Below are 13,523 nucleotides of genomic sequence, written 5' to 3'. Positions count from 1 at the left end.
ACTTTTTCTTCTATTAGGTTTAGGGTGTCTGGTCTAATTCCTAGGTCCTTGATTCACTTTGAGTTGAGTTTTGTGCGTGGTAAGAGATAGATAGGGGTTTAATTTCATTTTGCTACATATGGATTTCCAGTTTTCCCAGCACCATTTGTTGAAGAGGCTATCTTTTCTCCAATGTGTGTTTGGGCACCTCTGTCTAGTATAAGACAGACTGTATTTATGTGGGTTTGTCTCTGTGTCTTCTATTCTGTACCACTGGTCTACCTGTCTGATTTGGTGCCAATACCATGCCATTTTTGTTCCTGTGGCTCTGTAGTATAGTTTAAGGTCTGGTATTGTGATGCCTCCTGCTATTCTGGGTCTCTAATTTTTCCAAGTGAATTTCATGATTGCTTTTTCTATTTCTGTGAGGTATGACATTGGGATTTTAATTGGTATCACATTGAATCTATGTAGCTCTTTGGGTAGTATGGCCATTTTGACAACATTAATTCTGCCTATACAGAGCATAGGAGATCTTTCCATCTTCTAAGATCTTCTTCAATTTCTTTTCTTCGTTGTTCTGTAGTTTTCTTTGTAGAGGTCTTTCACCTCTTTTGTTAAATTGATTCCCAGGTTTTGTTTTTTGTTTGTTTGCTTTTTTTTGTTTTTGTTTTTTGAGGCTATTGTGAATGGGGGGGTTTTCCTAATTTCTCTTTCAGAGGATTCATCAGTGATGTGTTGAAATGCATTTGATTTATGGGTATTGATTTTATATCCTGCTGCTTTGCTGAATTCATTTATTAAATCTCGAAGTTTTTGGTGGAATTTTTTGGATCCTCGAAGTATAGAATCATGTCATCAGCAAATAGTGATAGTTTGAAACCTGCCTTTTTTTTTTTTAGATAGGAAAAATGTAGAAAAATAAAGAGACTCATGCACATGGTCCAGTGAGTGAGAATCAAAGGATTTTCTTCAAAGATCTAACTGCTGAGTTGTTTTCAAAACAAAACTCTATATCTTAACATTATCCTATTACATTCTGATTCATTATCTCCAGAATCTCTTATCTACAAGTTCTTAACATATTATAAATTTCTATTACATTAATAAAGACCATCTAGGCTAAAGTCCACTGTAATAAACTACAGTGGATTTCATTCACTTAATCCTTATGACAACCTGCTATGTGCCAAAGAGCGTGAGCTCCCCGTGTACACAGCGGTAAACATGTTTAATTCTCATAGAACTTAATAATCTTAGTGGAGATTAAACAATAAGTTATATTAAACAATAATATATTTTAAATTGTAACCAGATGGAAGACTTCCTTCCTCCATGAGAAGGAATAGCACATGAAGAACATCATAACATTGTCATCATTCTAACCCCTCCTCCACTCTGCTCTAAGGAATTAAAGTAACTTATCCAGTTGTAAATTTGGTAGGAGAAACAGGCTATAGAAGCTCAGTTCATCCCTATCCTTATTTGGAAACACCCTATAGAGAATATACATTCTGTTCTGCTTCTATGGGAAACAGGCGTACTTCTCTCTCACAGTCCAGTGTAAGAATCCTAAGGGCTAATGTGTCAGCTCCATGGTGTCAGGGCCCTGACTCCTCCTTATCTTACTCATTTTTATAATGTCCAGTGACTCACCACCACATCTACATTTTAGAAGAAATGGGCAGGAGGTGGAAAACCCTTTCCCTTTTAGGGGCATGAACCTAAGGTATAACATACTATGTTTGTTCACATCTTATTGGTCACAACTTCCATCTGATTCGATGCTAGGGAACCTTAGAAGTTAGTTCTTATCCTGAGCAGCAAGAAACCCCAGGAGATACTATAACTATAGAAGAGAGAAGAATAGATGTTGGGGACAACCAGGAAACCTCTACCACAGGTACATGCTTCTATTACAATGTTCTTCTGGTATTTCCTACCTCACTGATAAGAAAGACATAGACTTGAAAAAAACAGAAGCAAATAAAACAATTTCCATGGTTGGGATTAACTCAAGAGTCAATAATTAGAGGGGGAAAATAAATCTATATAATCCCAGAAGATGAGAGGAATGTTGCATTTGGAATTCCAGAAGTGGTAAATGAGAATGAGGACTGAACTTTCGCTGTTAAGGTTAGAACCACAGCTCTGCAATATGTGATCCTAGGTACAACCACTTAATCTGTCTATAAAATATATATACTTCATATTATTGTAGATTCAAAGTCCATTGGAAACCACAGAGAAACTTAACAATAGTGAATATAAGGAGTATCAAGAAAAGAGCTAAGTCTTTTTTCCTTCTTTTTTGTGGTGCTAGGGATCAAACCCAAGGCCTCACACATGTTAAGCATGCCCCTTACCACTGTGCTACATTCCCAGCTCAAGCTGATCTATTTTAACACCATTAACCAGCCTGAACTGGTCTTAGCAATCCAGTGTGCTCTTATGAAGGCAAACTAGTCCTCATGATACTAGATTAAATTGTCCTTTAGCATCCATGAAAAGTATACGTAAGGATACCAAGAATGGACAAGCTGGTATATTGTGGTTGAGAATGCTACTGTCAATGAAGCCCAAAGCTAGTGATCAGATATTCAGAAAAAGATAAGATCTAGACAGAGCCCCCAAGATAGTTGAAGGGGGAACTATTCTTTGCTAGTTCATGAAAGGAAAAAAGGGAAAGAAAGGGCAGGTAAAATATGGAAACTATACCAGAACCTAACTATATATCATACATTTTTTTTAAGTCAGCAAAGAACAACTAATCTTAATTTGAAGTGGGGGGTAAAGGGAAGAAAAATAATAAAGCCATGTATTTCTTATCCTGTCCAGGCTGCTTCTTAACTATACTCCTTCTAAAGCTTGCAAGACATACAAAGGTTGAATTCTGAAGCAGGTTATTTAAATGGGTATTCTTAGCAACACATACTATGCTTTTTTAATAATAGCAAACTTTCAGTTTGCATAAAACTTTGCCAAGTGAGATATTTGGTTGCTATTGTAAAATTAGTTATATCATTTGAAAAACAGAAAAATGTTAAAACCATATGCGCACCAGGCATGGTGCACGTACCTGTAATCCCTGCAAAATTTGGGGGCCTGAGGCAGAAGGATTACAAGTTCAAAGCAGCCTCAGCAACTTAGTGAGGCCTTATCTCAAAATAAAAAACAAAAGAGGCTGGGGATGTTGCTCAGTGGTTAAGTACCCCTGGGTTCAGTTCCCATACCAAATAAATAAACACAACAGCAGCTGTAAATGGTACTTTAGAAAGTGAAAGAAATACAATCCTATTATGGAGTCATAACAAAATTTTTAATAAATTTAATATCTAGAACTAGATTTCCTTTAATTATTAGACTGGACAATTTATATTTTACAAATTTAATTGCTCATAACTTGACTTCCTTAAGTTGGTATATAAAAATTAATTTTGGGAGGGAGTGTACAAGTAAATCAATATAATTTTTAAAATCCCTATGATAGGGCTGGGGCTATAGCTTAGTGGCAGAGCGCTTGCTTAGCATGCATGAGGCACTAGGTTTGATCCTTAGCACCACATAAAAATAAACAAATAAAATACTTTGTGTACAACCAGAGATATGAAAAATTGAGCTCTATATGTTTAATATGAATTATAATGCATTCTGCTGTCATATGTAGCAAATTAGAATAAATTTTTTAAAATAAAGGCATTCGGTCTATGTACCACTACAAAAAAAAAATTTTTAAATCACTATGATAAAATATTTCCACTTTCAGAAATGGGATAGTAGCATATCAAAACAATTCTGAGAAGAGTTGCTATAGATTTATATTTATACAGATTTCTTAAAGAGAAAATCCAGCAAGTTTATTTAAAGTTTTTTCACAGACTAGTTAGTACCTTCTTACAAACACTCCCGCAGAAGGCACCTTTTTTTTCACTCGCCTCTTCTCTTTGCTGGACTCACATGAGTCATCTTCCTATCAACAAAAGAAAAAAGAAATGAGACTTTTCATTCTAGCACATATTTTCATCTTTCTACATTGTCTGTTCAAAAGAAAAAAAATTAATCATGTATTAATTTTCAACTCTGATTAAATTTCTTTTACGATTTTTGTAAATAAGATCCCAACTCTGAAGTACCAGTGCTTCATATTATGCTAAATCTTAAGGCTGGAAGGCACCTTGAAAAATCATTCAGTCCTATCTCTACCTAAAATATCCCTCAAAGAGAATGCCTTGTTTTTTATTCTTGTATCTTAGACTAACATGTCATAATACACTGCTAACTGAAATGCAGAAAGGGTCACTATGTCATCCTCTGGATTTTTTTGCAAGGCCCACAGGGCTAGGATTTATATTTGCTGACTCCTTTCTTCCCTTTTATGTTTGTACAGCACCTCTTTACTGCCCTTGTCTCATTTTCCACTTTGCCCCACTCCCACTGTTCCTGAAAATTTCTTATCATCTTGGTAATTCTCATGACCTATCAGAAAAATCAACAAAATGCTATGGAAAGGAACAAGGGATAAGGCTGGAAACACTGCAGATGTTCACTAGCTCTTAGTCATTTCTGAGTAATTCTTCAAGTAAAAAAAATGCTGTGGGGGCTGGAGTTGTGGCTCAGCGGTAGAGCGCTCGCCTAGCTCATGCGAGGCCCTGGGTTCGATCCTCAGCACCACATAAAAATAAATAAATAAAAATATTGTGACCAACTAAAAAATAAATTAAAAAAATGCTGTGTACCTAGTTAGGACAGAATCTGAATAAAGAAGCTCCATGAACAGGACAAGGCACATGTCCATGGGGAAAGCCCATGGCTAGAATTTATTCCTGAAGGTGTTCCTTCTGATACTTTTGCTAATGAGCTCAGTTAGCTTTATTCATATATAGTAGTGTATGAACCTGGAAGCTATCTTCCAACACCACCTGGAAAAACAGTCATTTCTCTGTGTTCCCTCCTCTTCTCTCAGTTGCAAACTTGCTATCATCCAAGTTTCTAAAGATGAATTTGTCAAAATAAATCTTCTTAACAAGCACCGTAAGAAAGTGAGGGTGTGGAGTTTATAATGGCAGCAGCAAGTAATGTGGACGGGATGAACTTGAGGCTGGGCTGTTAGGTTGAAATTAGAATGTCTTGACACAAAGCCCAGCATACAAGTACTCAATACCTAAGTTGATGATGACTGAAATATTATAGAGATGAATCAGATAATCTTATGAAACTTAAATTTTTAGTACTGTGGATAAACTAAGTACCCAATCAAACTGTAATATAAATGAGATGCCCTCAGAGCAGTACAAAGTGCTTGGTGAAAGGAGAGATCATATGTGGTCATGGGCATTAGGAAAGAGGTAACAAAAGCAATGATTCCTGGGGATTTTTAAGAGGCAGAGTTGATAGGGAGCCTTCAGGCCTAAGAACAAAATGAACAAAGGCTTGGTGATGGGAAAGAGTAGGGTAAGGTCAGAAAAGACAGGCTACATGTAGGAAAACAGACAGAAATAAGGCTGTTAAGATAGTTTAAGAATAAATGACAAACTGAAGATTCATTCATTCATTCAGGGTAGGAGAGTGACAAGAAAATCAAGCTGATAATTTCTGTGTCTACACAGAATAATAGTTGACAGACACAGACACCTTCACAGACACCTACAAGATCAGCAAGAAAAATAGAGCATATGCTCCTATCTGTGGGATGGCCCACTTTTTATGGGCTGGAGAAAACAAAGTTAGTCATGACTAAGAATCTAAGACTGAGCAGGGCACTGTGATGCACAACTGCATTCCCAATTTCTTAGGAAGTTGAAAAAAATATATATATTTTTTCATACACGTATACATATATATACACACATATATAAAGGGTTGGGGATATAGTCCATTAGTAGAGTGCTCCAGGTTCAATTCCTAGTACCACCAAAAAAGAAAAAAAAAATCCAAGATTCAAGACAGTAATTGAGAAAATGGTGATGCCATGAATTTAAACATAGAGGGGAATCTGGTCTTTATGTTGAGTTTGGTTCTAGACATTTTTTTAAATTAGGTGCCATCAAAAATTTCAAGTGGAAATGTGCTACTGGCAATGAGAAATAGTTGAGGAGTCCTGATGGGGACATAGTACTAAAATATGAGTTTGATAATCACTTACACAGAAAGATTAGAGAAGTATAATCTGAAGGCAGAGATTCTGAGTTTGTTCCTGCTTCACACTAGCTATACGCTCTAACAAGATACTTAGCTTCCTCATACATAACATAAAATGAAATCTACCTCCTCAGTGTTGATACAGAGAAGCTGAGATAATATCTAAGAAAGCACTATAAAAACAGTTATTTAAAAAACTAGTTCTTAGGGCTGGGGTTATGGTTTAGCGGTAGAGCACTCGTCTAGCACATCCGAGGCCCTGGGATCAATCCTCAGCACCACATAAAAATAAATAAATAAAATAAAGGTATAAAATTTTTTTTAATTTTTAAAAATATGTCAAACTATCCTAAGTAACTCCTAAGAACTTCTCTGAGTAAAAATTATACTACTACAGATTCTTGGGTGGAGAGATTTAAAGATACAACTTTATGCAATCATAAGAAAGTAGTGGGAGAAAGATTTAGTCAGACTCCAAAATAAACTCTTCCAATCCTTAGCTGCATAGGAAGGAAAAAAGAGAAAAAGACACAAGAAAGGGAGAAAATAATACAAACAATACTGCTAGTAATAGCTTGTGTGTGCCACAAACTGCTCAGGGTTTCTACATAATATTTCATTTAATATCACTACAATCCCACGAGGTATTATTATCCCCCATCTTATAGATGAGGAGATTGAGAATTAGAAGCTTTTCAGAAGAGAAAATAAGAAGTGCCCGAGTTACAGCTGTTAATGACATTAGCTCATTTACAAAAATTGTGATTAACTTGGGCTGGGGTTGTAGCTCAGTGGTAGAGTGCTTGCCTCGAATGTGTGAGGTACTGAATTCAATTCTCAGCACCACATAAAAATAAAAAAATAAATACAATAAAGGTCCATCAACAACTGAAAAATATATATTTTTTTTTAAATTTGGAATAATCTAAAGCAAGACTGCACAACAAACGGCCCTCAGTCCAGGGCCTGAGTCAGCTCTCCTGAAAGTCTACACATTGTTAGAGGAGAGTGGCATTTTAGAGAACCTGAATTGTGCAGAAGGAAACTTGAAAACAGAATGCTTCTGAACATGAAAAGAGAATTTATAAATAGCTAAAAAATGGAAAATTTTATGCAGAGACTGTCAGTTTGGAATGACTCAAATGAAAGTATACATTTTGAGTGATCCCCAAAATAAAGACTGTCCCACCTAAGCAGCTGGAGAAAAACAACTACCTTTGAGGAGGAATTGCAGTCCCTGCCACAAGGTGGCAAGATGACAAGGACAGATATTATTTTAGTATTTCTAAATTGGCTTTATGGTTTAGATGTGATGTCCCCCAAAAGTTCACATTTGAGACAATGCAAGAAGGTTTGAAGGAGAAATGATCGGGTAATAGCCTTAACCTAATCAGTGAGTTGATCCCTGATGGGACTAATTGAGCGGTTACTGGAGGCAGGTGGGATGTGGCTAGGAGAAGTGGTTAATTGAGGGCATGGCTTTGGGATATATATTTGTACCTGAAGAGTGAGTGGAGTGTCTCTCTCTATCTGCTTTCTGATCATTATATGAGCTGCTTCCCTCTGCCACACTCTCCAGCTATGATGTTCAACTCATCTGGAGCCCCAAGGAATGGAACCGGCTTTCTATGGACTAAGACCTCTGAAACCATGAGCCCTGAAACTTTTCCTCCTCTATAACGGTGCTGGTCAGATCCTTTTAGTTATAGCAGCGAAAAAGCTGACTAAAATGGTGGTTATTAAAGAGATTAATAATTAGTTTGTACAAAATAAAAAGAAGCCAGGAAGTTTTTGTTATAAATCATGAAGCAATTCAGGCCTGGAACAGAACTAATTCATCCAATAATGAAGAAAAAACTTCTTTACAGAAAGAAAATATTAACCATGTCTGAATCCCCACTTTGTATCATAATGAGCCAATCACAAGGACCACATCATGGCAGTCTTCACTTGAAGAACACATAAGGGTCAAAGTTTCCCCAGTGCATTTTCTACCTTATCTACTCTTGAGATCTAGAAGGCCTCAAACACAAGAAGCACTTGGGGTTTCCTGCTGTCATGTTTCTGTCTTCTATACTCCACCTATTTTTCTGGACTTGGCTCTATTTCTTACATGAGTTTCTTTTTAATTTCCTTCTATATATTTGCTCTTTTTCTCACTCTTAAGATAAATTTTTCTATTTTTTACAGCCATATTCTGAATTCCAAATTCATAATTTCAATTGTGAAAGAACTAAGAGTATGTAGTCAAAGTTACAAATTTTGACTGATATTTCCACCATTACCAGCTGTGTGATTTAAATAAGTTACTTAACCCTTCTGAGCCTCCATTACTTCCTATACTAAATGAGGACTAGACAAATAACATAATAAGAAACTTGTGAAAGAACTCTGTAAACACAAAGTGTTACACAAATGTTAGTTTGTATAATTCCATAACCTGAGCAAAAGGATGCTATGAAAATTTCTATGCTGGATCTTTTTTATTGTTTTTTGTTTTTCCTTTCAGTACTAGGTATCAAAATCAAGGCTTCGCATGCTAGGCAAGTGCCATACCCATTGAGCTACACCTCAAGCCGTTTTTTTGGATTGGGAGGGTGTTGCAGGAACTGAACTCAAAGGCAATGAACCCCTGAGCCAAATCCCCAGTGCTCTATTTTGTATTTTATTTAGAGACATGGCCTCACTGAGTTGCTTAGGGCCTCACTGTTGCTGAGGCTGGCTTTGAACTTTCAATCCTCCTGCCTCAGCCTCCTAAGCCACTGGATTACAGGCCCGTACCACTGCACCCAGCAACCACCCTTTTATTTTTAGTCAGAGTCTCACCAAGTTGCCAAGACTGTCCTCAAATTTCCAATCCTCCTGCCTCAGTCTCTCAAGTAGCTGGGATTACAAGCCTGTGCCATCAGGCCTGCCTCTTTTCTACTCTTAAACTGCTGAAGGTTTCTAAAATGGATTCTATTCCAAGAACTTTACTTAGGTTATTTATAATATTAAAATATACATACTTTCTAACTGCCTCTGAATTCTTACTGCTTATTCTGCCTATAAAAAATAGCTTTTCCTTATATGGTACAAGATCAACAATAGCACTTACTACACACTCAGTGAACCATGCTGAGGTCCTAACTAAAAGAGACACACACACACACATTGAAGAGGAAGAAACTATTAGAGATAAATAGAGCTATACATATAGATGTATATTCCTTTTATCTTGACATCAGCTCTAAAAAGTCTAAATTATTCTCTTCAACTTACAACTGAATCACAAAGCAGTTAAATGATTTTCCCAAATCAAAAATTATTGTAACCAGGAATCAAACTCAACTAGTCCCAGCCCAAAGCTTACACTCTGATTTATTTCCTCAATAAAAATAAACATGTTAAGGATACCAACCATATCCATAAAATTGGGGGTCTGAATTTTCTCCATTGTTTCCCTAAGTTGATCCACCTCTGCTCGATATTCATCCAGTTGGCATTCTAATTTCTCTCTACGGAGTCGTTCATACTCCAGCTGGTCCTGCAGTTCTTTGATGGTCCTGTCAAAACAATTTTATTCAATTATCCTCCAATATCATTATATACTCCAATACCATTACTAACATTTTTGGTAACAGTGGAAAGTGCCCATTTAAGACAAGTAAATTAAATCAAAGGCATAGTTACTGCATTTCAGGTCTACTTGAACCAGCACTGATCTGTGTACTAGAGATAAGTAGTGAAAAAAAAGCCAAGACCTGCCCTCTTTAATTTAGTAGTGGAGGAAAACAGATAGTGGGGGGGGGGGAGTAAAACACATTGGTATCTCCGAGATGATAAGTCCTAAGGGGAGCCGGGGGGAAGCAGGAAACAGTGATATAAAATATCATGGAAGAGGTGATTAGCACATCATGTTCAGTGGCTAGGAAAGGCTTTACTGAAAAGGGTACTTTAAGCAAAATTCTGCAGAAAATAGAAAGCTAGACATCAGGGGAAGAACATTCCAGAGAGGGAAAGACCTAAGACCCTAAGGCAGAAATATGCCTGGGAAGGAAAAAAGAAAAAGGAAAAGAAAAAAATCAGAAGCCAATCTGGCTGGAGTAGTTTTAAAAATAAATAAATAAAATGGAAAGTAGTATAGGTTAGAGGTCAAAAAAAAAGCCAGAACAGGCAGGTAGAGCCTTATAAGTCATAGTAAGGATTTCAGTTTTTAATGAGTGAAATAGGAATCCACTGGAGGATTTGAAGAGAGAATCAGCATGCTCTCGCTGAAGTTTTAATGTGACTTCTCTTGGGAACAGACAATAAGGTAGAAGGTGGGGTGAGGGCACAAGGACAGGAGACTGGGAAACCTGTCAGGAGGAGGTCATAATAATCCAGACAAGAGATACTGTGACATAAACCAGGGTTTTTGTCTAGAATTCCCAAAGCATGCTGGCTTGGATTCCAGATCCCCAAGGAGGGCAGTCTGAGAGTACACCGAAGTAGTTCTTTCTGGTAGAAAAATGAGTGGGGTTAAGATGGAGGAAGTGGAAGCCCAACAAATAAGTTCAACAAATAAGTAGGGAAGATGATCCTTGGGACAGAGTAATACAACTATGTTTTGGTGTATTGTGAATTTGATGTAAATAATAAGTAACAAACCAAAAGTATATCATTCAAATCAATATTTATCTTTTTTTTATAGATATACCTCAGGAGTTTGTACCCAAAGTATAAATGAAAGGATCTAAGAACTTCCAGCTAGGATCTTAGGCTAAAGCCAGTACTAAAAATATTCTACATCTCAAACGCTTCAAGAGTATAGAGGCAGTGGTTAGCTACCTATATGATGTGATTTGTGAGAAACCAAGGAAGCCCTGACTCAAAAAGAAAAAGTTCTACCACGGCTTCCTAACAACTAAAATCCCATTAAGAGTATTCCGGCAACATATTTTGTCTTCTATTTAAACCCCAAGTATTATCCATAGAAGGAAATCATGTTAAATTTTTATCAAATATCTAAATGTTACTCTAAATACCTTTACCAGCTTTCTTAGTGAGGCTAGATCCAGAAGGGGATGGAAGGAAAACAGGCAGTTCTAAGAGTGTAAAGGAAAGAGACAAAACCAATAGTAAGGGCAGGGAAAGTAGAGGAAGAGGAAAGAAATCCATGTGCAATTCGAGTTTCTCTTTTACAGAGCCATGTCTCCTGTCCCCCTTTGTTCTCTGTGCACTCTAGAAAGCAAACAGACAGGCATACACGCAGTGGGAGGAAAGACGCATGCGGCATCTTTTATTCTTGCAGCCACTGATTCCTAGAGAGGTAGATACCCAATGTCCAGAGAGTCAATTTAGGATGCAGGGGGTAAAAGGTAAGTATAGCTGTACAACTGCTCACTGCCTCTAGATTTAAGCACATTCTCTGATGGGTACTCTTGTTGGCCAATCCGGGAATGGGTCTCATATTTGTGAGTAGGCAGTCCTGTCTGATGGGGATGTTCAAAGACCTATGCTGGTTGAAAAGATTAAAATAGCTGTAGTCTCAAAAAAAAAAAAAAACCCAAATTCCTTAAAGAGTTAAAGAGTGCCAGTTTTGTAAGATGGAAAAGAGTTCTAGATTCAAGTTGCACAACAATGTGAATATACTTAATGCTACTGAACTGTACATTTAAAAACAGCTGAGATGATAAATTTTATGTTGTGTATACATTATCACATTTTCTTTAAAAAAAAAAAACTTTAACTCCTTCTCCATCAGAGATCTAGTAGGAGGTTTTAGAACCCAACACCCTTTGACAGGATGAAACAACAAACCCTCACGTGGCATCTAGAGAGGTAACTAAATACAAATAATTAAAGTTTTAAAGACATTACTTTTCAGATTCAAGCTGTTCTTTCTTCTGCTTTAGATCCTCTTCTGTTATCCCACCCAAATGTTTATAGTTGCTCTCAGCAATTTCCAGAAGGTGTCTCAATTCTGTAATTTTGTTATAAGCTCTCACTGCAAGACACAATTTAATAAGAACCTAATTTAGACGTGTAACAGCACATATGCTCAGAGTCATGGTCCTCACAAGCATTTTCTATAGAGCCACCTACCTGTGTGGTTTGAGAAGGCAGTTGAAGAAAGGGTGGTATACATACAGAGGATAAAACATAAGTGACAGAATAGTTAGATGAGCAAGCAATAAAACACCTAAACATAGGGTTCTTACTCTGCTATTGGAGCATATATCAGACTATTATAACTATTCATGCTATGAACAAGAAGGTTTAAAGAAAACTAACAGTAGTATATTACATGACTATGTATAATCCACTATACATTAGAAAATCAGAAGAAATTAAATACGTTTTATTAATTTAAAATAACCTAGAATTAATCCATTCCAAATTTTGGTTAGTCACTTGTAATATCTATGAAAGAGAATACTGAGAGGAAGAAGTATTAGTTTCAATCATCCTCCAACTACCAAAACTATGATTTTTCTTTTCATCCTTAAAGATAGTGGGTCTCAACCTTGAGTGATTTTTTTCCCCCCTCAAGGGACATCTGGCAGTGTCTGGAGACATTTCTGCTTATCCTAACTTGGGATTCAGCTACTGGCACCTAATGAGTTCAGGATGCTATTAAGTACCTTATAATGTACAGGAGAGCCCCCTTCAACAAAAGTAATTCTCTGGACCTAAATATCAAGAGTATAAAAGATGAGAAATTCTTTTGTTTACAGGACGAGGTTAGCAAATTACAGCCTCTTCTTCCTAACACCACTCTGATTTATCTATCAACCGATTGGAGCTGCAGGTTCTAAAATACAACCACCAGAATCAACTGGAGTATTTTTTTAAAAGGTAAATACTTGAAGCCCATCCCAGACCCACAAATTCAGGTATCTGTACTTAATAAACATTCCCCAGATAATTCTGAGGGGCAGATAGGTTTGGGAATCATCAACAAACAAAGTGGTAGAGGAGATTAAGGGGTAAAAAATGCCACATAAGAAAACACTGAAATATGGCTGGGGATGTAGTTTACTAGTACAACACTTGCCTAGCAGTCATGAAGCCCTCAGTTCAATCCCCAGCACAATTAAAAAGAAAAGAAAAAAATTGAGAGAGTTAAATAATTTCTTTAACATTTGAAAGGCTGTTTTGAAAGATGTGTTCTGTGGAATCCTCAGAGGTAAAAGGTAGGATTAATTGGGATTAATTCCAGGAAAAGATTTCAACTTAATAAAAGAGAAATTTTCCAACAAAAACAATTAAAATTATCATGTATTTAAGGAGTGTCTATGACGTACAAGATACTAAGAACTTTGCCCATTTTAATCTTCAGAGAAATTCTAAAAAGAAATTTTCTTTCTAAATAATAGTGAGTGGCTTGTCACTGAAAGTGACATGTGATGACATGTGATGGGAATCTTGAACCAATTATCAAA

General features: G+C 36.6%; 1 protein-coding gene across 1 annotated transcript in view; it reads right to left on the bottom strand.

The window, feature by feature from the left end:
* Positions 1–3,800: 3,800 nt before the first annotated feature.
* The window catches only part of Ankrd42 (ankyrin repeat domain 42), a gene marked incomplete at its 5' end in the record, with an annotated part of 58,236 nt that continues 48,513 nt past the window's right edge, over positions 3,801–13,523 (bottom strand). Inside the window, 3 exons of the mRNA XM_026384699.2 lie at positions 3,801–3,949; positions 9,518–9,662; positions 11,959–12,085. Of these exons, the coding sequence (XP_026240484.2) occupies positions 3,863–3,949; positions 9,518–9,662; positions 11,959–12,085 (359 nt within the window). The remainder of the gene's footprint in view (positions 3,950–9,517; positions 9,663–11,958; positions 12,086–13,523) is intronic.

The sequence above is a fragment of the Urocitellus parryii genome, chromosome 4 (assembly GCF_045843805.1).
Source record: "Urocitellus parryii isolate mUroPar1 chromosome 4, mUroPar1.hap1, whole genome shotgun sequence".
Lineage (NCBI taxonomy): Eukaryota > Metazoa > Chordata > Mammalia > Rodentia > Sciuridae > Urocitellus > Urocitellus parryii.
The sequence above is the reverse complement of the archived record's forward strand: the minus strand, read 5'-3'. Positions and strand labels throughout refer to the sequence as shown.